This window comes from Cyanistes caeruleus, chromosome 6, assembly GCF_971803275.1.
Source record: "Cyanistes caeruleus chromosome 6, bCyaCae1.hap1.1, whole genome shotgun sequence".
In the NCBI taxonomy this organism is placed as follows: domain Eukaryota; kingdom Metazoa; phylum Chordata; class Aves; order Passeriformes; family Paridae; genus Cyanistes; species Cyanistes caeruleus.
In genome coordinates this window covers 18,314,506-18,342,347 of record NC_141706.1, presented here as the reverse complement: position 1 = coordinate 18,342,347, position 27,842 = coordinate 18,314,506, and the positions used below count along the sequence as shown (strand labels likewise).

Genomic DNA, 27,842 nt, shown 5'->3' with positions numbered 1-27,842 from the left:
ACTTGTGCTCAGCAAAGAAAATAGGTAAATTGTTATTACCTCAGACAAAATATTATTAAACAACTTTAATAATAGGCTGTACAATGTAACACTGAAATTAGACAGACCACAATTCTGAATTATATTAAAAAGGACAAACCCCCAAATATCCAAAGTAACAAAGCAAATGTGTTGGTTTCCATTCTGAATTTCTGCCCCAACACACTATAACATTTGGCAAAGGTATACCTCCAAAGTTTGGCAGTGAATTGTGACTGGAAGAGAAAAGCACATGCTTCCTTTTTCAGAAAATGCATTACTAGCATTTTTCTATATCTCTTAGTATACAGGGAACTGTCAGAATAAGTCTTTTCCTACTAACCAGGCTATTAGTCTTTATTATAATCTCCTGACATCCTGCTTTTTTGTGCACATTCCAAATGTTACCTGTAGGAAAACATTTTAACAGAGTAAAAGCATGATATTTTGGTAAAAGCCTGTCTGCACAACCCAGCTTTCAATCCAGGCAACAATATTAAAGGCAGTGTCCTTGATACTCTCCTGGAACAGCAAGAATAAAGAAAAACAATGGCATTGTGTACTTGGAAAAGAATGTAAAAAAATATGTGTTAACCAACAGTACCTTGTTAAGTCCTGCGAACCCTGTCGTACCCTATAGAAGTGTGCTAAAGATAGAAATAAACAATGTTCGCTCTACTTCTGTGAAGACTCAGTGAATAGTCTGAGCAGTTTTCCAATACCTGGCACTCTGAACAGGGACCCTTTGTGGGCAAGGGGTACCAGCCCTTTGCGGGCAGAGTGAGCTCGGCAGGTCTGTGCAGCAGGAAGATGTGGAAGCGACTGGTGCCAGAGCAGATTCGCACAGTGGGGAGACATGGAAGAGGATCAGAACCGGGTTGGTGGGTTCCCATGCAGTTAGACATGGAAGCAAGCCTAAACTGGGGAAAACCGGGACGGCAGGCTTTGGCACCCAGGGAGGAGGAGCCGCAAACCTCCCCCCATCCACAAGGCTGCTAGCATGTTTAGTTTGTGAGGTTTTTTTCTCTCCGTTTTTCCCCTCTGTGAGAGTATGTGGGGGGATGACAAAGGGTTCACTCAAACCTTTTAGAGATAACAGCAGCAGAGAAGCAGCAGAGTGGGCAGTTCACCCCCCCGCCTCCCTCTCTAAGAAAAAGCACTGGGATAGTACTCAGTTTGTTAAAAAGTCATGATTCATTGGTTTCTTAAAATGTTTTTATATACCCTTTTTGAGTTAATTTTGTGTTTTAAGTAATTATGAATTCATGCAGTTGCAGTTTTTTAGAGTTTTACTAGAGAAATTATTGTGATTCTTAAAAAAAATTTTAAAAACCCTTTTTAAAAATGTTTAGAGTGAATATTAGCAGAAGTAAAAGTTACCTTGTAATAATTAGTTTTAAAACCTAATGTTGAAATACTGAATGATTTATAGCTATTAATAAAACAACCTTCCAATTAATGTTATCTACAGAAGATATTCATGGTGTAAAAAATAATTAGCTAGGAGAACTTCACTGCACAAGACAAAGTTAACCATATATTATCCATTTGCTTGCCTTTTCCATAATTTTAATAAGGTAATTTCAATGTGAGTCCTTTTGTTATAAAAATTACGTATAACAGCATATGTACTAATTTGGAGTTTGGATTTTAATTAAAAGTTAGACTTGATGTTTCTGAAAAGTGCTACAAAAGCTGAATGGCAACTTGCCAAATCCTGTGTTCTTGTGGTTTTTCTCTAGAAAAACTGCACTTTGAAAATCCTAACCAATTTAAGCATATAACAAGCAATTCCTACTATGAATAAGTATTTTCAGTAATATCTGCAGTTATTGTGAGTTATTTTCAAAACCAGATGACATGGAATTGTGATGCATTTGTTGCATCCTTACAATCTCTATAGTGAATCCATGTTACTGTTATATTGTGTTTAAAAAGTATATACCAAACTTTCAGTTGCCCTTTTTGTAATAATAGAGTAAGATTGAGTTATGCTTTCATTTAATATAGATTAAGTGTTAATAGAATTAAGCTAAATTAAGTTTCACTATGTTTAAATCTGAGTGTTTTTAAGTTAAGTTTTCTAACTTTGGTATTTTTTTGAGGTTAAGTTTTGTTATTTCCTTTTGTCATAATTAATTTTTACCAAGTTAGAATATTGTTTAATTTAAATTGTCTCACGTTTTGTTAAAAGACACTTGACTAAACTGCAAAGTATAGTTATTTTCCTAGAGAAATGAAGATGACTATGACTTAAACAGCTGTGATAGAACACTGATGAACACCTGCTTGTAGATAGAGGTGAATGCAGTCTGTGACACCCTTGATTTCATCAGGAGTTCTTTTTTTTTTTTTTCAATCTCTGTAGTTTTTGTTTTCTATAGGTAACACAAAAGAATAGTGGTTGTTATTCACTAGGAAATTTAGAAGTTTCTTACCTTATTTTATTTTTGGTCTGTAAGACATGAATGTTCTAAAAATATTATCTTTATTTTTTCAGACACTGAAATATTCAGACACTGACATATTCACTGTATAATGTGAATTTATGGATTTTATGATGAGCATTAACTATAGAGTGTCATTGTTGCATTTACAGCCAGATTTTTATATATTTTTATATTTTATATTTTTGTGTAATTACCTTTTAGACATGTGTCATTTGAGATCTTTTTGTTTTATAACTACAGATGCATCTTGGTAAACAAGTTATATAGCTGTTTCTATACAGAGTTTTCTTGGGTTTTTTACTCTTTTCCTTATTTAAAAAGTCTTGCTTTTGCCTAATCCAGTGTAGCTTTATTATTTTTCAATGCTTCCAAAATTCCAAGAAAATGCATCATTACTGAAAGTCAGCTGCCACAAGAGAGGCTTCAGATTAAACCAACTGCTAAATGGTTTAATTGGTCTGTTACCTAAGACTTCTGATCATTTGCTTTATACAAATGCCTTTTAACGGTTTGCTGTGCTGTAAGCATCTCATAGCTGCTATTATTAAGAACCTTGTTTTGAAAATGAGTTAAGAGATACCTTTCCAGTTTAAAGCCTAAGGCCCTGGTCAAGCCTTGACTTTACCTGGATAGAATGTTTGCCAACAGATCCAAATGTCTTCTGTACCAAATCAGTATTTCACTTTTTGACTTGGCAATTTGACCCTATAAATATGGCAGCTGGATCAATTTTTAAGTGGGATTGGAGAATCATTTCCAGAGGTGGTTGTCCAATCCTTCACTGATTTTGTTGTGTGTTTGCAGACTATGGGATGCTGGTGCAGTGTTTTAGTAGTTAATAGTAATTCTGTATCACATATGTTATTAATAATGTTTATTATCCGATTGATTTCTAACTGCTATAGGTTTTTTATTCACTGTGTGTATGATGGAAGTACGTCTCACTTTTTAAAAAATAGGGGGAATTGATGCCCTAAAAGCATTTGATTAGTGTAATATGTGCATTAGAAATTTAGACCACAATTCATTTTGAATAATGAAATATTTACATCAAAAATTTAGAAAGATCATATAATCTGAATTCACAGTTAAATGTACCACAGCTAAGTCAAAATGATTCATTAACTTCAAGGGGAGAAGAGCCTGTGTTTTGTTAACAGGTTCAAAAAAGGTCACCTGTTTGTCTGACCAGACTGACTGCCTCTGAAAACATGAAACTCAGTGAGTGAAGAAGTCACCATACAGCCTTAGTACTCCAAACAAGATCAGAAGTGGAGCTGCCAGGACACAGTTCTGCCTGAAAACTACACAGACAGTTTGCCAACAAGAAATTTTATGTTGTCATCATGACGTTGTGTTTTACCAATTTTCTTCAGTTATTCTCTGTTTTAAGATATGAAAGGATGTGTTGTATGAATCATTCTAACCACTCAGTCTCTATCCATGAACAACTAAAACAGCTGCAAAACAGGTTACATGCCCTGGAAAAAGTTGATGACCCCATTAGAAATTGGTTAACTAGCTAAAGCATTACTAAGTAGTTAAAATATCATATACTAGAAATGAATTCTTGTTATAGTATAAATAGAAATAGTTATTTTAAGCTGTATGTTATCCTGTATCTATAAAAGTCTGAAACGAATTGTGTCCAAAACCTGAGTTGTGCAAAAAGAAAAAAGGAGGAATTGTAGCAAAACATTTTAACAGAGTAAAAGCATGATATTTTGGTAAAAGCCTGTCTGCACAACCCAGCTTTCAATCCAGGCAACAATATTAAAGGCAGTGTCCTTGATACTACCCTGGAACAGCAAGAATAAAAACAATGGCATTGTGTACTCGGAAAAGAATGTAAAAAAAATATGTGTTAACCAATAGTACCTTGTTAAGTCCTGCGAACCCTGTCGGACCCTATAGAAGTGTGCTAAAGATAGAAATAAATAATGTTCACTCTACTTCTGTGAAGACTCAGTGAATAGTCTGAGCAGTTTACCAATAGTCATCTATTATTGATAATGTTTCCTGAACAGCTGCATTGATGCAAAAGCTACAAAAAGAAATTTGGCTCCAAGTACTGGAGCCGTTTACTGTAGTTGAATGTAAAAAACCTAGTTCCATAACTACTGAAGGACTTCAAACTTTTTCCTGTATTTTTTTTTTTCCTGGAAAAAGCAAGTTTCAGACTGCTTGATACCAACATTTCTTCTAAATCTATTTTCCTAAGTTAGATCAAAATCTCTTCAGTTCAAGTTACTGAATTTATGTCAGTATGTCAGAAGTTCAGCAGTAAGCCTGTCTATTTTGCAATGCTTGGCATGTTGAATTAGCATCTCTAAACCAGTATCTTCCCCTTTTTTGACATACTTTCACCTTCCCAAAGCAGAGGAAAAATGGCACAATATATTTAATTCTACTCTGTTTCAACTTTCCCTTGATCACCTTTGGCAAGCATTGCTAAGATCAAAAAAACTTTAATTTTTGGTGAAATTTCCAAAATAAAAATACAATATTTCAGCCTGTCTCCTAGATTAGCTTCACTTTGATTACATATCAAATGTAAATGTCCACATTGCATTTTGTAAATAGTAATGTGTGTAATTATACTGCAAACAATGTAATAAAGACAAGTGATGAATTAGAAGAACAAGCTATTTATATCAGCGATAAACAGTGTTAAACACACACAGAAGGAGAGGCTAGATTGGAAGAGCATTGCCTGCCTCACCGACCATGTGTTAGTCATCTGACGGACATAAAGATCTGTATAGACAGATCAAAATATGTGAAGACAAGATATATTTTAAAATATAAAATATAATAAAAAATAAAATAGAAAATATAATAAAAAACAAATATTACCATGACAAGCTGCAATTTCAACATTTTTGACTTTTTGGATGGGAGCCACTACTTAGTCAAACAGATTGCTGAACATTCCCATGACTTTATCTCCCAACAATATTCAGCTCCTCATGATGCCGATTAAAAGGAGTCTAGATTTTCCCTCAAGACTTCAGCACTTTTTCTCCTGGCTATGACTGTCCAAGTCAAAGCCTTGTGGAAATCATGGCAAGACCTAATAACAGAGAATAGAGCAGCCACTATGTGCAAAGAAGCCTAAGGAACTATTCTTTGTACATTAGGTAGCAATGAAAAGAATTTGCTTTCAAGGTCTGAATTTGAATGCTGTGTAACAAAGTATTTAAAATCTTCTCTGAAGTTTAAAAGGAATTACACAATTTTACATCTATCCTTGAATGGCACCACAATTTAAAATATTTATCAGGGAAAGCAGATTTTGGTAAACAGCATAGTAAGTAAAATGCTGCTATGCTCTTACTTTCCAAATTCATCTCCTCTGTCTTTTAAGCACAGGAAAGTGGTTTGCAGATAGAAAAAGTTTTCTATAAGCTTTCTTTCCCTACTTTAATATTTGCAAGATATCAACTGTCACTATGTGATGACTCAAAATTGAATTTAACTCAGTATTTTTTCAAATTGTATTAAAATCTGCTTGATTGTGTTTTCTCTGGATTAAGGGCAGTCTAAATATATTGGCAAGGTATTTTTAGGAATGAAAACATGCTTTATGAAAAATAGGGGCTTGTTGTTAGTTTTTTGCTGAATAGAATATAGGCATATTAATTATACCAGCAATTATTCCAATTTTGATTCAACATCCACAGGACCTTTTATACTAAAAAAAAGAACAAAAAATATCTGGTAAGAGAAATAATTCTTCACTTCTACCTCAACTCAAAGCCACTAAAATATTTAGAGGACTATGAATGTGCATAAAGAATGCTTGTATTTCTCCTTGAGATTATCTGAGTACAAAATAATTTGCTGAGTATGGTAACTGATCCATAAAATTATATCAGAATTTACTAGTTTTACTTTCTTGAGATTCCTTCTGGTTTACAAACCAAGACAGCAAATTGCTACATGCTGATGGATTGGAAAAATTGAATAAAATTTATGAACCTGGAGAACTATTGTGAATACTTTAAAAACCTCATCTGGTTAAGATGAAAATGTTGCATATCCCAAAATAAAGAGAAAGGCAAATCGCTCCTAAGAAAGACCAGGAAAACTACGACAGAAACAGCCATATAGTCTCTCCTTTGAGGACTGCATCAGTATGTTCTATGTCTGACATGACCTGAACTCATTCTCTGCCCGCAGGCACCAGTTAGCAGTGCTAACTAACCTCAGCGAGCACATATGGACGTCATCAATGATGACAAAGCTAGGTGTAAACCAAAGCAAAACTGTTAGACCAAAAGGAGGAGAAGGGAAGTGATTAATTTGTCTGTCTTGTTATTTAAGATGACTATGCACCAGGTCCATAATTCCTGTATAAGGCCTTTGTCGTTCCGATTGGGAATGGCTAGAAAGAACAACACAAACTCTCAAGGGAGTTTCAACACGAGAATTCTCTGGTTTATTCTTTCAGGCTTGTCTTATAGACAGATACGTGGAAAGTACAGAAAGGAAACTCTTATTGGTTAACAAAGTGCTACATTACCATCATTGGTCAGGGGCACACAACTCCCCTGACTCCTTCCTGCAAGGAGAACAAGAGGACAGACAAACAGCACCTGGCAGTTGTTTTCTGTCTCTGAGGATTGTTTTGAAATCCTCCTTTGAAATTCCCAGGCTAGCTTCTCAGGCAGGACTGAGAGGCCATGGGCCTGCAGTTTCTGCAGCTCTCTGCAGCCTGTTCCAAAGCTAGCATCCATAGGCCTTGAATTAAACACTGAAATGTTCATGCAGAGAGGTTGGGACTAGATGTTATTTAAGGTCACTTCCAACCCAAACCATTCTATGTATCTAAGAAATAAGAATACATTAAGAAAACCCATCTGCACATAAATGTGAGTGATGCCTCGTCACAAAGGTAGGGAGAGGTAAATTATGTAGAACAGCCCAGGTGCCATTGACTGGTTCTGTAAGTGGAAAAGGCTTACACAGAAAGTAAAAGGCCAAGCATGTCAACTGTGCTCTTTAGGTGCAGGTTCTGGGGTGACATGAAAACAGTAAAATTAGCTAGTAAGGACTGAGAAAGAACAATACGCAAATGAACAAACAAAAAACAGGGCAAAAATCAAACAAAAACCAGTTCATAAAAAAAAATAATATATTCTTCAATATGGATCTGAATAATTGCTGTACAGTCAGGTAGCTTAGCTGAAAATAGTTAACTGAATTTCTGTGATTTTTTAGGCTAAGAAAGTGTCAGACAACAGGTCTTACTGGATTTGTGTTTTTCATTATTATATAAAATCCAAGCAAGTCACACCCAAAAAGTTATAACCACTCTCATAGATGCCTTTTACGTTCTTGTTCATCTTCCCTCTCCCTCTCACTGTTCTCTAGTCCTTTAATTCACAGTATTAAAACCTCAAATTACTAACAGAGTGCCTTTGGGCAGGTCTCTGCCTTACCAGCATTCAGCAACTCAGCAGCTCACCTTTACCTCACAGACTCACAGAATGTGAACTGTCATCTTGCATGACACTGAGCTTGTGGAAGATCTAAACTTGGCTTTTTTCTCAATGAGTGCAAATTCAGAACTTGTACAGACATGTTTTCAAAGAGATGCTTTAGTCCTGAATTATTTTTTTTTTGTATTTCAGGATCATGACAGAAAAAGTTTAGAAAGTTCAAAAGAAAAAATCATTGAAGACAATTAGTCTAACAGAATACACACAAAAATCTGTGGATTCATTTTTCACCTTTTTTTTGCCAGTGGATTTCACATTAATACCTTTTTGGAAAAGAGGGGATAAAAAAATGCAATTTATCCAACCCAATGATATAATATTGAATAGTGTTCTATTAGTCATAGGCAGACAAAGTAAGTAAAGCATCTAGTCAAGAAATTAAATAACTTTTATGCTTATATAATTTTCAGAACTATTGTAGAGATCTGTGTCTAGGTCATAGCAGGTGTACTTCTTATGAATGTTTCTTAAAGCTACAGCTGACTATGCATATTATATAAAAGTGGTATATTTTTATCTACAAAGTATATTTCAAGATTTCTGAAGGCATCTGGGTTTTCAGAGAAGCAATCTTTTAAAGAACTTACTGCTCAACAGCTCATGTCTCATTATCCATAATTACTTCTCAAAATCCAAAACCCTCACTGGTAATAAAGCTGTGTCATTCCAAATTCCCAGCAGTTCGGACTTACAAATTCCTATCATTCATAGACTTACATTTCTGGCAAATATGAGTAAATACACTTTGAAATACTAAGAACCAAACCATAACACCATCATGATTGTAGATTAAATCTACCAGCCCAGGCAGATGTATGATCCTATTCCTAATTACATTTATTATATTTAATGCAACAGATATATCCTTTTACTTTGCTTTAAAGTAACTGTCCTACTCGTTGCTCTTTGGAATAACTGGTTAACCACAGAAATGAGGTTTTTGGCAAGTAAGGAAAACAAGTCACAGGTCAACTGTGATTATGGGCTAGTGAAGAAAATCAATCAACCAAGCTGTAACCACCTACACTGCAGTGAAGACATCCATCTGAAAGGTGATGGTGGTACCATGGAATAACCAGATAAGAGAATCAGCTAACACTTGTGTGGTTTAGAGAGACTGATACAAAGCTCAACAGATTGCATAACAGTGCAAAACAATTGCATAATTGTTTTGCACTGTTATTTGTAAACTATAAATCTCACTCTTGAAATTATTAAAAAAAACCCAACCCAAACAATAAACCACAACCAAATATAAACAAACAAAGGCAGAAGAAGCCAAAAATTTTCTTTGGGAATCACAAAATATTTATTTTCACATGCTTAGAAAAACCTCAAGCTTTCTTTAAGATTTCTACAAAATAAAAAGGCTGCTGACCTTATAAGACACACATTTCTCACTTTGAGCCACCTACCAGAATGCAAGTCTCTTTAGTTTTAGAAAATGTTCTGGATTATTTCTATATAGTTCTGTTTAAAAACTTGCAAAGACTAACAGTACTTCAGAATACAGTGTTGAGTTTCCTGTCTTGGCTCCTACACTCACCTTTGCAAGTAATAAATTTACAGCAAGGAAAACATAGAACTCTAATTTAAAGTCAACCTTAATTGAATGGGGCAATATGGATGCTAGCTTTGGAGCAGGCTGCAGGCCCATGGCCTCTCAGTCCTGCCTGAGAAGCTAGCCTGGGAAATTCATAGGAGGATTTCAAAACAATCCTCAGAGACAGAAAACAACTGCCAGGTGCTGTTTGTCTGTCCTCTTGTTTTCCTTGCAGGAGGGAGTCAGGGGGGTGGTGAGCCCCCCTGACCAATGATGGTGATGTAGCACTTTGTTAACCAATAAGAGTTTCTTTTCTGTACCTTCCACGTACCAGTCTATAAAACAGACCTGAAGTAATAAACCAGAGAATTCTCGTGTTGTAACTCCCTTGAGAGTCTATGTTGTTCTTTATCACCGTTCCCAATCAGAACGACAGGGCAAGTATCATGTGAGCTGTACAAAAGGTATATATAATCAAATTTTAAAAGAAATATGAACTAAATGTACAAATATACATTCTAAATCTTCACTAATAATAATAGAAGAAAAATCCCAAAGGTTAGGGTAAACTTATGTTCTAATTTCTTATTAACACCTTAAGTGATAGTAAAAGGTTCTAAAATCTTAGAAAATTCAGAGACTTAGAAAGAAAGTTAGGTGTGGAATGCCCTGGGAAAAGTAGGCCCTGAGAAATGTTAGGCCTTGTGCTTGCTAAAGATCAGGTTAAACTGTACCTGTGTAGTCAGTAAATGATAAATGATACAATTGTTAGATGTGATTAGATATAATTATAGTTTAAAGAACATGAGGAACAATGTTAGGGGGCTGGGGGGGATCACGAGAAATCCATGCTTGGGTAAACACAATGCTTACAATAGAACAATGTAAGTTTAATAATTAATATGCAAGTTGTATAACGATAGAGTATAAAACATGTTTAACTCAAAACCAAATTGGGTCAGATTTGGGTATGTGTACCCCTGACACCCAAAGATCTTCAATAAAGCATCTTCATATAATCATTCGTGATTATTTGTTCCTGAACGCTAACATAAGGACTACTTATAAAGGAAAATCAAATCATTCCCAAAGAAAAAAATGGTCTGTTTAATAATGAGAAATAATTGAAATCAAATTACTGACTTCGACATAATTTATTGAGAATCAACTGCCATAACATTTGGGTAGTATTTTGCAATTTTAAGGAATTTTAAGGAATGCACAGCAACCATACAAACTATAGTACACAAAGTGTACAGCTGATTGTTTTCTGCACTGCACTTGCTTTGTGCAGAGTGCGTAAGTAGTGGTAAGCAATGCAGTACAAGACTCCTACAGACTGTGCAAACTTGCCTCTTTCAATTATAAGCTGGAACTTTTCCCAAATGATAGAAGCAAGAGTTAGCAACAATCTCTCAGAATCTGCATCAATTGAGAGAAAATATTCACTAAGTGTTCGTCACCTAAGCAAGCGTTTTGGTGAAATGTAATGCTCTAATATGGCCTCAAATTTAGCTGTGCATATTTCAGCAATTAATCTGCTTTTGCAGATCTGCTCTTGCTTGTTGCAATAATGAAAGTTGAAGAAATGTTATTTTTTTTCTCCTTTTGCAGCCACAGAAAAATAGGCACTCTGATCCAGAAAAGCATGAAATTTATAACTGTATGATCCAGTTCAGTGACCCAGTTCTTGTACATTGTTAAAATGATGCTTAAAGGAGTTGTATGCAGCTTTAAAAAGGGTAATTCAGATTCTATACCAAGGAGACAGGTAGGTAGGGGGACTTTGCATGAGTAACTAATGGAGAGTACAAAATCACTGCACCCTTATGTTTGTGCCTAAAGCAGTTCTGGCTTTGACTGGTTCTTTGGGATGTCATATTTACATTTTGGTGAAAAAAGCACATGTGTTGTAGTGCATCTAAAAATCTTGGTACCTCCCAAGGGTAAAACTCACCTCTGGTTTGTGTAATGTTAGTTCCTACCTGAAAACCTTCTTTCCCTCCCCCCCCCCCCCCTTCCCATTGGCTGTGACCTCCCTGCATCCCCTAATCACCCCTGCCCCCTGGTATAAGAGATAAGACCCAGAGCATTTCGCTCTCTCTCTTGCCCTGGATGGACGACAGACAATAAACCCGGGATTATTCCAGCAAGTTTGAGCCTCCTGTGTCTAGATACTTTGAGTCCGTGTTGTATCCACTCCAGGACCCCCTCCGCGGCCTGTGCCCAGAGACCAGCAGGCACCACGGGGGGTGGGACAGAGGGGTCCCATCGGGGAGCTGGATAGCAACACACATGCTTTTCCCAATGACTTTCCATGCCACATTTTATCTTGTAAAATTAAAATAAGGTAACAGCATTGTAAAAAAACCCCCAAACCTAAGGATTTTATAAAAAAATATTAATTGATAACCCGTCAGGTATCTCAGTGAATCCCAAAGCTGATTAGACAACCATTACTATGGGAAAGAAACACTGATAAATAGCAGGTTACACCTTTTACCCAAAATTAATCATCTCCAGAATATGAATATTATTCCTGGATGACAATATTTCCTTGATCTAGTTAAGTTGAATTTTTGGTAAATGAAGAGGATATCCTAACTCTCAGGTTACAGGTCTTTTCTTCTGAGACTTAAAAGTCATCAGCATAAAATCTACAGTTTAAATGAGTGCTTAGCACTGGCCAAAACAAATACATGAAAGCTCATGGTTGTAACACACAACTGCACAGCAAGAAGAAAATTTTTTTAAAGCACAAATTATGCTATTGAGAATGCAGGCAGAAAAAAATAGTCCACTACATTTAATCTGCCTACAGACTTCATACAATAGGAAAAAAAAAAGTGAAACTTACAACACAGCAAAGAATTTGGTTTCATACAGATACTACATGGGAACTACCTCAGGAATTTCATCAGACATTCATCTGGCCACTCTAACTACTGAAGGGATGCAGCAGAGCATAAGCAGAAACCCTGCCTGACCATCCAGCTACTCCTACTCATTCCTTTAGGCAAAGCTGAAGCCTCTGCCAGCCATTAAATAATGAATATATCATCCCACAGTTCCTGGGAATGTTGTTTTACACAACTCTTGTTATTATCTCTGCTACTCAATTTTTCTGGCTGTCCATATATGTAACTTTAAATGAAAGGGAGTTTCTCATCAGAAACCCACAAACTGGACATTATAAAGATAATCCTACCACCTTGGTTCACCCCTTGTTTTCTTCACACTTTTTCTACCATCCTGTTTTGATCTTTAAACAAAAGTAAACAGCCAAAAAGAACACATATCTAAACAGAAGGAAGTTATTAATGGGTATTCTAATTTTTTTTAATGAAGATTTCAATTTTTGCTTTTTCATCATGTCCAGGGATTTTTTTACACATGAAAAGTCCTCAAATGCCTTTTCATGCCTGCCAGGAGAAGGCAAAGAGCACCCAAAGCCACACAGGCAAGGTGTACCATGCCCATTGTTCCACACCCCATTGAGTGCTCTTCCATGGAAACATAATTTTAACATAGAAGTAAATCTGTCCTGGTGACTTGCTTCTTCATATGGGTCCTGGCATAAAATCCTTCATGTTTAAAGGTGTTTGTTCTTGCAGAACACCAGCTATCCATAGTTAAAATCAAGGATGTTGGGCTGTTACCACTTCAGAAAGACTAAAAAGATACATTGTCATAAATTAGCACTTGAGATAACCGCGGAGTGTAATTTAGAAAATGTGGATTTTCCATCTCACTGCCAGCCTGAAGTACTTTAAAATCAAAATATCTCCATCAGTAAATGAGCAAAACTGAAATAAACTGAGAAATAAACTTACATAAGCACCAAAAAATCTGACCAAGACAGAATAATTTGAGTGACATGGGAAGACTTCAAGTTCTGATACAAAAATCAAGATAAACTAGATCAGCAAATCAATACCAGAGAGATAAGAGATGATCCAGAGAAATGAAGCCATTGCAGTTTTCAGTGAATCATTGCTGACGTTTTGGTACTTTTAAGCTATTTTTTAACATCCCATCATATTCTCACACACATGTAAATATGCATCCGAATCTGTATGTAAGGAGTGTTTTGATTTAAACATACACACAAATACATACATACATACATACATACATACATACATACATACAACTGCATGCACAAATATGTACTCGTATGACAGGAAGGGAATTCCAAATATATAAAGGGTTAAATTTATATCCTGAAATAGAATGACTATTCTACATTTGCCAGAAAGTAATCATCATCATATATAAAAAACAGCGCACCCTGTGGATAAACTATACAAATGTGTAATTTTTTAGTTTTCTTTTTAAACTATGCAGACCTTTCCCAAGTTCATGGAGATATTAGAAAGAATACTACTTATATCCTTAATTACAAAGGAAATGGATATTGGATAACACCTTCCAGAATACTGTAAGCAGCACCTGCTTGATTAAACTCTTATAATTTCACTTAAGAAACATTTCCACATCTATAAAACTCAGAGCATGGTTTAACTTGTTTACAGAACTGAGAATTTTTTAAAAGGGCACAATACAAGCATTATTATGGCCATTATTTCAAACATTTTTGGTTTTAAATATTGTGAAATCAAATTCTGAAGAACAGAAGATTCATTCTATAGGAAGGCTTAAACAGGTAAACTTGACACATAGGCAAAATTATTGGGACAGATACAGTAAAACCACTTTTCAAGGCAGTTTACCAGAAACTACATTTTAAAATTACAGCATAGCTATAAAACCAGCTTTCTTAAGATTAGTGCAGCATTTAAACAACAACTAAACAATATCAATTTAACTCACTTGAGTTATTATCCCTGAACCTAATGAGTTGATTGGTCTACTTTGTCTTTCCTTCTCCAATAACATCTGCAGCCAAATGGGCTGAACAGTTTTTGGAATGGCATGTGGGAGAGAAATCTCCAAAACAAATTAAAATGTTTCAAAATAACAGAAAATTGATGATTTTGTCCCAGAATAGCCAAATTTCTACATTTAAGACTCAGTATGAGGTTGACCAGATACTGAAGTTGAACAATTTCCTACCACTTGAGTAATAAATACTGAATTGCTGATTTCTTAGGAAGAGGCAAGTCAAATTTGAGTTTTGCTCCCATTGCTTTGTACAACAAACCTGACAACTTATGAATTTTGTGTAAAGCATTTTTTTCTAGAATAATTCTAACAAGAATTTCAATTAAGTATTTTTAAATGTAATCTTTTAATCATCTTTGAATTTCCATGCATAATTAGAATTATATTTTCAAATATTGTATTTATTTTGATCAAATTGCAACTAGAGGATTATGAGCCACAGGAGAGGACTATAATATTTATGAAGTCATAGTCAAAAAAACATTTTCACAATATAAAGTTGACATTTTTCACCTACAGCTCTTCTTTATTAAAATTAGTAACTACAAAACAACAGCAGTCTAGTTTAATTTAAACTTCTGAATAGCAAAAAAATTTTCAGAAAAATTGCTTTCTGCTCCCCTTGAATTTAGTAAATGAACATCTGCATCCATCAGCATGATCATAAAAAAAATCCAAACACCCCTTGAAATTAAAGGGTGTTTTGTATCGTGTAGCATAATATGATCAATTTGGCATTTATCTTTCTGCTCTAAATTCTTAAGACTTTCATGAAAATGTACTTATGAGACCCAAGCCTTTACCAGTGAGTAAACTGATCTTTGTAATCTCTTGAGAATTCTAAGCCCAGGACAGGAACATTCCAGGTGCAACATAACTTGATCAAGCAACTTGTAAAATTAATAAGTCAAATGTGTTTTTATGTGACATTAACCATCATAAATTCTTATGCATAAGTACTCTGTGGTGTTTGCAGAGGCAAAGAATATTCTAATACTCAATTTGAATTGAGCTCCTCAAAGGTGATCCTTCTTTTTTGATTGTAAGTGATAAACATAAGTAATTGGCAGCATTATTTGTAATGATGAAATCAACAGATCCGCTAGTCTTTATGAAACATGAAAATTTGATTACTAAATGCTCTTCTATTATTTTATCTTAACATAAAAACCAGTAGTGTCTATTCTGAAGTACTGATTTACACTCCATTTTTTAACCACATATATACCATTGTTACTTCCTTTGGAATGGGTTTCCCACAGATAATTTTAACGTCTTGGTACTAAAAGCAAACTTTTCCACTTGTCAGGATAACATGAACAAATCAGATCAGCATTTATATTTTCCAGTTTGGCAAAAATTTACACTAGCCTCAGGGAAAGTTTCTCATTCATAAAATTTAATCTATGCTGAAGTTTTCCTGGAGGTTGACTGTGAGGCACTTCACCCTTGAGATCTGTAATGCTGGAAAACACTGATTTGGAGAACACTAAGATTCACAAAACTCAGCACAAGTTCAAAGACTTAAGATTTTAATTAAGTTTCAGGCTGCCCTTTTTGTCTTGTAAAGCTGCAACAGATATCATTGAGAGCTGAATGTGCAAAATAGAGAATACAGCTCTTTTAAACTGGTCAAGGTAATCTCTTATACTTCATGTTTTGTTGTTTTTCTGAAACAAGATCTAGCGAAGGAACTACAAGGACTTCCTATTCTAGTCCCTTCAGTTCAAATGTACTGGTTACGCTTTTAGCTCAGCTAGTTGGAGTATGGTGCTAATTACACCAAGATTGCGGGTTCAATCCTTATGCAGCCAAATCACTTCAGAGTTGAACTTGATGATCCATGAGAGTCCTTACCAACTCAGAGTATTTTGAGATTATGTGCTAAGAAGCATAAATAGTGAATACCACTTGCATGAAAATAAGACTAAACAGTTCATCAGATAATTCTAGCACCTCCCTTATCAAAATACCTATACAATCTGATTTTTGAAATGTTTATAGGAGTTGACTTTCAATGCTACCACATTATGTAGCATCAGTATCCAGAAGCACTAGTCATCAGTAGCAACTTTCTATGAAAGGAAACAAAGGGACAGATTGGAACTTACTTTCTTTTCTTTGTGAATCATATTTTGCTACAAACTACAACAGAAAAAAATAAGCTTCAGGGATAAAAGGTTAGATTATAGATATTTAAGACTAGATGACTAAGGAGAAAAAAATGTGAATTCAGACCCATTTTGGAATTTTTGACTTAATGAAGAAGGATGTCAGAATTAAGAATTTAAGAGTGTCCTGGGCAGCATGAGGAAAATCATCGGAATGACTGATTACTAGTGAACATTTCTGATTTTTTAACAGTGCAGTTAACAAACAAGACAACAGACAAATAATATCAGGATAAATCCAAGCAGTTAGTTTTCTAAACAGTGTGGTTAAGTACCAGTTAAAAAGAGAGCTTTTAATTTTTAATCTTCTCATTCGTTAAGGATATATTTTACCCAAACATTCTTATTTGGAACCTTCCTTCACTTTGTTGTGGTTTATGAATGGAAATCTTTAAACCTTGCACCTAGATTTTATACTTAGGGAAAAAAGTTAGCTTCATCTGCAGAGAATGGAAACTGAAGAACTCCAGTGTCAGTATCAGCATGCAGTCTCAAAGCCATAGAATTTAATTTCTGCTTTACTAAGGGACATTTTTTTTTTTTTTTTTTCCCACCATAATTCAATACAACTCAATTGAATTCACCCTGTAGGGAATGAAATTCCCAATATATCAGGCGAGACTTTAAGCTGCTGCAGCTTAAGCTTTATTTAATTTAAGCTTTATTACTGCATCTAAACACAATGAGAATAAAAAAAGAAATCTGGTTTAGGATGATTTACTCAACAGTAAAGCTATAACCACAATTTATTTATGAACAGAGCACAAGAATTGTTTACAAGGTTGTGATTTAAAACTATCCTTCTTAGCAACCGCTCCCCATATTACTGAGAGCTACAGCCAAAATTCATTAATGTTTTTCAAATTTCTGCCACAGTCTACACAGCAAAAAAATATATTGCCTTTTAAAAACCTCTGTATCAACTTTACAAATGCATGGGATTATTATAAATCTATAAAGCTATTAATGTATTTTAATGTAGATATTCATAAAAATATTATAAACCTCTTTGCTCCAAGGTTATATGCTAAGCCAGTCAGTCACTTCCTGTCAAATGCAATAAAATGGTTAAAATAGTTAAGCAAATTTTAATGGTTTAAATAAGAGTAGTTTTTTTTTCTCTATACATTTCTAATTTCTAACTCTAATGTGGGACAAGTATAGTATCCATGTGACAAAGCATCCATGTGACAAAGTTGAATAACAATTGTCTACTGTTCAGTAGAGAAAAATCACTTTTATAGGTGTACCAGTAGGAAAATAATAACAAACTTAAAAAATGCACCACACACTTTATGGATGCTAGCTCTGGAACAGGCTGCAGGGAGCTGCAGAAACTGCAGGCCCATGGCTTCTCAGTCCTGCCTGAGAAGCTAGCCTGAGAAATTCAAAGGAGGATTTCAAAACAATCCTCAGAGACAGCAAACAACTGCCAGGTGCTGTTTATCTGTCCTCTTGTTTTCCCTTGCAGGACAGAGTCAGGGGGTTAGAGTGCCCCTGACCAATGATGGTAATGTAGCACTTTGTTAACCAATAAGAGTTTCCTTTCTGTACTTTCCACGTATCTGTCTATAAGACAGGCCTGAAGCAATAAACTAGAGAATTCCCGTGTTGAAACTCCCTTGAGAGTTTGTGTCGTTCTTTCTAGCCGTTCCCAATCGGAACGACATACACTTCAGTGTAGAAAAGACATTAATTTAAGAAATTAATCCATCATGTACATACATATTCAGAATTGCACTAAAACAATTAGTTCTAAGTACCAAATTGTCAAGACTTGTGACTTTTCTGACATTAAAAAAAAGGGTTAACAGAGCATTCTGCTTCAGCTTCATTTCTAGAACAGTTTTGGCACTGTAGTGGTTTGACCTTGGCTGTGTGGCAGATGCCCATTAAACCACTCTATCACTCCCCTTCCCAGTGGAACAGGGGAGAGAATAAGATGGAAAACAACTAGTAGGCTGTTATAAGGCACTTTACTAAAGCAAAGGAAAAAAAGCAAGTGAAAGCTTGTGCTACATAAGCAAAGGGAAAACTTAATGTCTATTTCCCATCAGCAAGCGATGTTTAGACACTTTCTGGGAAGCAGGGCCTCAGCATAGTGGTTCCTCTGGAAGGCAAACTTTGTAGAATGATGAATGCCTCCCCGTCCGTCCTCTTGCCCTTAGCTTTTGCATCTGAGCTGATGTCATATGGTATGGAATATCCATAATAATTTAATTTGGCTCAGCTGGCCTGGCTATGTCCCCTCCCAGAATCTTGTTTCTCCCTTGATGGGGGAAGGAATGTCAGAGGGACAGTGCTGCTCAGCAGTAGCTGAAACTCTGATGTGCTATCAATAGGGACGGCTGCTAAAGAGAAAATTAACTCTATCTCAGTCAGACCCAGTACAGGCACAATTTCCCACAAACCATATACGCTAGCAGTGAGATGCTTACCCTATAAAAAGCCATCTCCAAAAGTGAAAGTTTTTTAAGTATCTCTTTTTATACATATTCTATTTTACTCTACATTTTTGCAAGCTTCTTAGTTCTATCAATGCTTCTGCATTTCCAAACTTCTTGGTTTGTTAATAAAGAAAATAAGAAACTGCTTGAAATAAGAGCATATCTGTTTACATGCCAGTCCCTCAAGACTACATTAACACAATCCACATGATGTTACAGCTGGAAGTCTGACAGATATTTTGTGGAATTTGCAGGAAGCACTTAAAGACCTCTAAAAACCAGATGATTTTGGGACATCTAATCCCTTTGTGCTCTATCTGTCACTTTTTTCCCTCCATACCACAGATAATTTTTTTTGTTACTTTTTTTCCCCCAAAGCCTTGAATAGTCTAGAAGTTGCCTTTCTGTACAATGTCATCTCCTCAGAAACTACATGACAGCTGCTGCATTCAGCTGGAAGACTATTGCCATCTATTTGTATCTTCAAATGGCAAAGATGAATGGCACTAGGTTACATGCTGAAAGAGAAGAACTAAATAGGAAATTATTTTTACAGTCATTGAAGAGCCTAAGATTGCAAAATTCACAATTTGGCAATGTAAAATGAGGGTAAATGCAATATTTGAAAGAACAAGAGCAGCTATGAAGGAAACATTTTCATCATCTGTCTCTATATATTTATATGCAGATTATTCTTTCAAAACCTACACAGAAAATTACTTAAATATATACCACATCCAAATTTATGAGATTTTTAAAAGCAATATGTATTCAGTGTTTGGAGGCAGGACCTAAATAACATAATATTTATTCAAAATCATATAATTTAACTTCAGTCAAATTTCCAAAAAAACCTGACATTAAGTGTTTATTTTTACGGAACTAACAAACTTGGTATAGAAGTTTGATAGAAAGCCATTAGGTGGGTATAGCTTTTGGTTCCTTTTCACATAGTAGCTGATATTTGGTGCCAAAAAAACAGATTCCTATCAGAGTAGATTTTCTAAAATGTGCTATAAATATGGTAAATATTAGAGAAGTCTACTGACCTACCTTAGTAAATCATTAAAAGTCAGATAGTTTGAATGTTGATTAATGAAGTATTTATTTGAGTTCAGTAAGAGGAAAGATTTTTTTAATGTCTGGTCAACAGGATGAGACTGATATGATTTATTAAGAGCTTACCAGCTCAATTGCAAAGCATCCAATGATAACAGGTAAGAAAAGAGAGCAAGGCATTTTTGACTGCAGATGAAGGCAACTGAGAGCATGGCCTAAATAACATGAGCAACTGAAAGAGCCATTTCCTATGGTCGTGGTTTAAGAATAGTTCTTGCCAATTCAGTATCCCAGTGAGACTTTCCCAGACCAGTTCACTTCCTCTCCTCCTTCCCCTCCCACTTTCCACTCCAGGAATGAAGTTGAGAATTGGAGGCACAGAGGTGAAAATTACAGGTTGAGATAAGAACAATTTACAAGAAACAGCAATGAGATAAGAAAATGAACAGTAACAGCAGCAATATTAATAACAAAAGCTGAAAGAAAAACAAATTACACAGAAATTAAAGCAGTACCAGACCATTTCAGTCACCATGCTTTTCTCTCTCAAACAGAACCAGAAATGAGAGAATTCCTTGTTCCTGCCCCTGGAAAGTCATGTGAGATGGAATCAAATAACATTACGGCCTGGCCATGCCACCTTCCTGACTACTATAAAAAATTAATCATGTTCTGTCCAAAACTAGGACACATTTATGACTTAGAAAGTAATCTACACATTTTTCAGATTGACCACATGTATACAATCTCATAGACCAATGAAATCAGAGATCCCTGTTTAAATGATAGCTTTAAGGAGATCCAGTTTTCATATGCACAGACTCAGAATAGTTTAGAAAAGCAAAAGAATTGAACAAAGCAGATAAAGACAAGAAGCCTAGTTGGCAAGAAAACAAATATCATATGAATAAAATATTTTCAAGTGCAAAGTTCTTTGCAGAATGAAAAAATTGAAAGGGAAACTACATTCTGCTTTAGGCAAATTGTTTGGAGAAAAAGACATAAGGGGAAAAGGAATATAATGCTGCTCAAATATTTCATGTTTCTATTCCAGGACCAAACTTCAAAATAAATTCAGTGCAATACCAAGAAACATTATTTAAAACGTATTTTATATTTTATTTGGAATTTTGGGATTGATATTCATGGCATACAAAGCTTAAGAAAACATTTTAGGAGTTTAAGGTTTTTTCAAATTTTATTAGTAATCTCAGTTCTGAGACTGCACTGCCTTTCTCATCCACTTGTTATTTATTTTTAAAGCAAGCAATAACAATATGAACAAAGTTTCACTGTGTGTCAATAATCTACATAACTTCCTTTCTGAAAAAGCAGCAAAAGTTACAGAGCTGTGCTATCAAACTAAGCACCACTAGCATGGAGTCAACCATTGCATTCAATAAAACACTATTTCTAAATGCACACAGTCATTTTAGTTTGCTTTTCTGTTCAGAGAATTTCACTGGTGCCTTTTCTGCCTATTACAATAACATGTTTTATATATAAAACCAAAGCACACTCTCGTCCAATATGAAATCTGAGTTGAGATGACAATCAAATGTTCCTCTTACCTCGTTTTGGAGGTCTCGTATCATTTTGCTCTTCCTTTCCATTTCAGTCTTCAAAAAGTTAATCTACAATTTTAAAGAAATGTTGAGTGGGAGTTGTTGAGATGTAGTTATAAACACTAATTATTTTTTTATGCTTTTAAAAGTTTTGTAAAAAAAAAAACAATCACAAAATCAAAAAATTTTGCTTACGTACCAAATTGGTATAGGCCACAGTCAAGTATTTGCTAAATCTACAAACATTTAGCTTACTTACTAGAAAATTATTAGAAAACTAATAATCAAAAGAAGAATACTGCTGCACATAAATATCTTACTTTTGTTTAGTACCAGTAGACATAGTGTTTATTTTTCACAAGGTAGTTCAATGAGTTTGTCAAAGAGCGGAGGACTTTTAAAACAATACTAACTGGTTTTCTAACAAAAATATTTTTCCCTTCTAAGAACATATCTATCAGAGCTGGTTTCTAACACAGTTATTTTATTTGAATTTTACAGTGTTGTTCCTAATTAGATAAAGTCCTTGCTTCTAGTCAGACCTGTGTGGAATAAAGTGCGTTATACGTGAAAGCATTCATATATGGTCTTTAGATCCCACTTAAGTCAATGTCTTGACTTGGAAAGTAGAAATTCTAGTCACAAGGCTTAAGACTGACTTTAATCAAACACAGGTTAAAAAATTACTTTTACAATTGAGTTTTTTCAAATTCAAAGGACTGAGCTTTAATCACAGCTTATGGAATACAATGGGAAGAAGGAGGCCATAATTATATGCAACTAGAATTAAAAGAACACATTACCGCTACTTTGAAGGAAGTTCAAAGGATAAAGTTTTGGATAGTTCAATTAGCAAAATATTCATCCCGATTTACCCAATTTCCCATGCTGTTAATACAATACTGTGGTGGGTTTAGTGTTGGCTAAAATTGCTAGTGCACCTACTAGAATTATTTACTCATTTCTGGCTGTGAGATATTAATTAGGAGGAAGGCAAAGCAGGCCCAAAACTTTAAAGGTATAAAGAAAATTTTATTAACATAACTAAAACGATAATAAGTATCAGAATAAAACCTTCAGAACACTTCTCCCTTCCCTAAAACCTCTTTTCTTTCCCACAGACAATGTAGAGACAAAACCTGGGATTTTCAATCAGCTACCACCTCTACAATAGTCTTTCATCAGTTCTTGTAGGAAGAAGAGTTTCTCTTGCCATACCATGGAGACTTCTGCACAAGGAACAATTTTCTTGTGGCTTCAATGTCACAGCAAATCAGTCGCCCAAGAAAGGAAAATCTGTTTGCAGTGTGAAACTTCCTCCTATGCCTTGCAGCTTTCCCAAAGCTATTTTCATGGGCCATGTCAACTTATGGTGTTTTATTTTAAGGATGAGGTGTTCTAGCATAAAAAAACAAAAGCTCTCTTCTTTTGTCTCTGGGAACAGAGACTTTTCTTCGTCTATCCCTGGGGCAAAGTTTCTTATATGTCTCCGTTCAAGATTCTCATTAGATTACAGCTTTTCAGTATCTACATGCTCCAGCAGGAGTGCCCTTTTCTCATGGGCTGCAGGTGAATACTGCATCCCTCCATGTGCTTCATGAATTACAGGGAAAAAACAAACGCTGATATATCAAATATATCTTCACCATAGCCTTACAAAGAGAATTTCAGCCCAAGACCAAGGTGTCTCCTCTATCCCCTCTGTTAAGAATTGTTATAAATGCAACGGCAGATTAAAGATTAACAAAGATAAATTTATTATAAATTAATAAAGCAACGAACAGCGAGGAAAAACCACAATAAATGGACAGCGCAGCGCTGGGTGGACAGGGTCTATACGCAAGGTATAGGTGTTCCCAAATCCACGTCTGAGGGTTCTCTGGCCTGGGTTTTTATAGGGATTTTATGTCCCCAGGCTAGAATTCCAACCAGTTTCCATTCACCAAGTGTCCCTGATTGTCGGGTGAATGGATTTCCTGGCCTAGAACATTGAGTCAGTAAGTGTCCGGGCAGAGTCTCCTCAAATGCAAAGTGAGTCTGTATGTATTTTAACATATTTCATCACAGCAGAATCGAGGGATCTGGGCTAGCGCCGATGGATATCTCAGAGGAGTAGTCTCTTCTTTGTCTTTCTTGATTGAGTTTCTGTAGTATGGGTTTGGCGGGTGTGGTGTTCGATTCTGGCAACGACCATTTTCCTGGGGCTCGTCCCTTTTGTCTTGCTTGATGGTCTCCGGCCGAAATCGGCCGGGCGTTGCCTTTATCTGGAGGTAGACTTTCAGGCTAGTTCTTTTGTTTCTATGATGGCCTGTGTCCTGTCCTTTCCTCCGAGTTGATGAGCCTGCTGAAGCTTGTTATCTGGGGGTTCTTTTGCAATCCGTGACTTTGGAAAAGGAATTCTGCCTCGACCTGGAGGAGAATTCCTTATTCCCTATTTTCATTTATAATTACACATACTTTATTTAAACCTTTTATTCCGAATTTTTATTTACCCAATTCTTTATTACAGTCCCCCACCTAATAATTTGATCATATTAAAAATTCGTGTTTACATACTTTTTCAGAGGAATATCGGGTTAGATAATGTCGTTTTCCTCTTGGTCTAACTCTTCTACATTTTCTGGGGACAACATATGTTTGTTTTCAAATTCTCTCAATGCTTTGACCGCATTTCTACTCTCTTTTTCTTCTTCTAACTTCATGATTTTTTGAAAGAAGGGTAGCGTTTCCTTGTGCCTTTTCTGGGTCTATTGGGAGAGAGGCAATCTGCATTCCTTGAACGACAGAATGTATCAGTCTGATCAGACAAGGAATTAGGCAGGGTAGGAAGATGACTCCGGCAATTGAACATCCTATAAAGAATACTAGTTTTTTCCACCATGCCCCTTGCCCAAAAATTTGATCCCACCAAGAGGCTTGTAAAATCGAATTCCATTTCTGGACGGGTACATGGGCTACTTTCTTTATTTCAGCAGCTAGACCCTTTATAGTTTCTCCGAAGTCATCTATTTCCATGCAACACTCTGACTCGTTATATCTGCCACACACTCCTCCCTCCTCAGCTAGCAAATAGTCGAGAGCGAGTCTGTTTTGGTATACAAAGGCTCTCATCTGGGAATGTTGTTTTGCTAGGAGTTCCAGGGCTTCTGAAGTGTGGTTTGAAACGACTTCTACCACAGCCTGTAACCTAATGAGCCGATTGAGGAGGTAGATTGGGGTCCTGCATCCCCAACTGCCATCATTTGCCCATGTTGCCGGTCCATAATATTGTATGATCCTTTTGGCGGGCCATTCCTCCCCCTTCCATTTGTGGTTACCTCCGGCTATTGGTAGCTCCCGTTTCAATTCCCTCTTTTGTCGGGCTAGAGTTTCAAAGAGGGGAGCACCTAAAGACCTACTTTCATCTTTAGGTAATGTAAAGAAGAAAGGCCGAATTATTCCGAGTGTGCATGACCCCTTCCAATTTCTGGGTAATTCACTGTATGCTTTCTTTCCGCATATCCAGTAAATCCCATCCGGTGCCTTCCAATCTCTGTTAAGTTTTGCCGGGTCCTCCCAATATTCCCTCAGGCCGAGAAAGGCATGGAAGGGATTCGCCCCGTCCTGTTTGTTCCAACATAAACCAATTAGATCTATCCATTCGCAATTATTTTCCCGAGATTGGCTCCAATAGCCCTCGGGTGATTCCGGCTGCCAAATTTTTGTCTTTTTATCTGAATTTACCAAGAGAGTTTTTACACACGGGGTGTAACCAACTAGCTCAGTGAATTCCCTTCCTTCCCGACTGACACAAAAAGTTCCAATGATTCTTTTGTCAATCACCCACCCCTCTGATCGCCGGGTTGTTTTGGATAATTTCAATCCTGTCCACTTAAGTAATTGTTCTGGGGTTAATCCTTCTCCCTTCCATGGCCATCTTTCGGCTGATTTCAGGCCGCCACATATCCAACAATTAGTCAATCCTAATTCGGTAGCTATTTCCTGCATCAGATCTATAAATAGATTCTGATTAGGGCTAGGTAGCTTCCAATTATCGTATTGTTTTTCTAATTGCTCGTATTGCTCACTGAGAGAGTTTAACCTCTCTTGTTCGAGTCTTTTTCTCTTATTTTCCATTTCCTGCCTCTTTAGTTCAAGAGTCAATTGTTTTATTTTATTTTCAGGGTCTGAACCATCCTCGTCTTTTGCAAAACAGATCACCTGATCAAACTGTAGACACACTCTGTCATCGTCATTTTTCAGTAAATCCAAAACTATCGGTTCATTACTGAATGACACTTTCGTTTCGTGTTTCAGGTTCCTCCCTTCCCAGTACAATTTCCCCCCCATGGTACAATATTTTAAGTTTGCTTTATTGTAACACAAGGGGTTGACTCTGTGATACGCAATGAACGTCGACTGCTTCTTTCCTCCAATCCAGACAGTTTTATTACACTGCCCGCAGACCGAGATTGGGGAAACCCCTCCTATGTCTCTCTTACTTCGTAGATGGGTCGCTTGGACCTCTTTTTCCCCTGTGATATGGGGTTGCCTTTTTCCAGTACCTATCCCCGGGGTGGAGCACCAAATTTTCCCTTCCAGCTTACACAGGTCCATTTGGGTACCATTTGCCCAACATTCTCCTGCGTGCAATTCCGGAGGGCAAGTGATCAATGGCTCGGTTCGCGTGGCAGTTTGGCACTGCTCACACTTCCCCAGGGAGGTCGTCCCTGGAGGCACCTCGGGGCCCATTCTCTCGGTCCAGCACATGGCTAGGTTCAGGATCGTCAGGATTCCCCACAATCGCATCCCTCTGCCATTCCCTCCGCCCGTACAAGAACATACGGCGGGGATAACCATCTTCTCGGCAGCAAGGACTGTCTTCAGGGGCCCTTGACGTCCTGATGGCAAACCTCCTTTTAAAGGTTGCCCACCGAGATGCCTTGATCGTGCCGCTCCTGCATGGTACTTTTACATTTCGGCGGCACTCTATTATTAGAGGTTCCGCTTTACAGTCCAAATGGCCTCGTAATCCCTTTTGAAAAAATCGGAACCACTCAGGAGAGTCGAGTTCCAAGATACCCACCCGGGTAGCAAGTGCTAGAAAAAGGTTGGTCTGTTCTAATTCCTTTTTGTAACACGCGGCACACAACCCTCTTGGTTTTTGCCCTCCCAAACAATGAGTCACCCACGTTTGTTTACAATATGCACACTTAAAATGTACAAAAGGAAAACAATAACATTCAAAATTGGTGCAACTTATCCTGTCTTCGCTGCTCATTTGTTGTTCCGCTGAAGCCTGATTTTCAATTCTCCCGGAGGGGTTACAATTTTCCACTCGGGGGGATCGTGAACCGAAACTTTCTTCACTCAGGAAGAGTGTGTCCAGCCCTTTTCAGCCGTACGAACCGCGGTGTCTGTAGTCAGGAGGACGAGGAATGGTCCTTCCCAGTGAGGACTGAGGGGTTGCTCTTTCCACACTTTGATCAGTACTTTGTCCCCTGGTTGAATTTGGTGGATCGGAAATCCCAACGTGCTGCTCTGAGGAATCAATCCTCTTCTCCTTAACTCCTGTAAGTTTTTATTTATAGAAATGAGATAAGGTTGGAGTTGCACATCCTCTGTTTGAGGATGTTCAACCGGCATAGCATGCTTGTACGGCATTCCATACAACATTTCAAAGGGGGACAGCCCTGTTTCTGAGTTCGGCATGGTTCTTATATTCAGCAATGCCAAGGGGAGACATTTGACCCAGGACATTTTTGTTTCAATTGTCAATTTGGATATTTGTGATTTTAACGTCTGATTCATCCTTTCCACTTGCCCCGAGCTCTGAGGGTGCCAAGGAGTATGATATTGCCATCTGATCCCTAACGCATCGGACAACTGTTTGATAATTTTTGAGGTGAAATGTGTGCCCTGGTCCGAATCAATATGGTCTACAATACCATATCTAGGAATTATTTCTTCCAGTAGAATTTTAGACACTGTTTGGGCCGTAGCCTTAGCTCTGGGAAAGGCCTCTACCCAATGTGTCAATTTATCTACTATAACTAACAAATATTTATTTTGCCAATTTTTGGTAATTCTGTGAAATCCACCTGGATTCTTTCAAATGGTCGATATGAGATTGGCCGACCTCCCCAATTGGTTTGCCGAAAATTCGCTCTGTTTACCTTTTGGCATATCACGCATCCCTGT

At 36.6% G+C, this 27,842-nt stretch overlaps 1 protein-coding gene across 19 annotated transcripts in view; it reads right to left on the bottom strand.

The window, feature by feature from the left end:
* LUZP2 (leucine zipper protein 2) overlaps nt 1–27,842 on the bottom strand; it is a 270,446-nt gene that overhangs the window by 86,912 nt on the left and 155,692 nt on the right. For 18 of the 19 annotated variants that reach the window (XM_086895406.1, XM_086895408.1, XM_086895411.1 and 15 more), the window contains one exon: nt 21,669–21,731. The exons of the other annotated variant lie outside the window; for it this stretch is intronic. In XM_086895406.1, the coding sequence (XP_086751532.1) occupies nt 21,669–21,731 (63 nt within the window). The remainder of the gene's footprint in view (nt 1–21,668; nt 21,732–27,842) is intronic. 19 annotated transcript variants of the gene reach the window in all.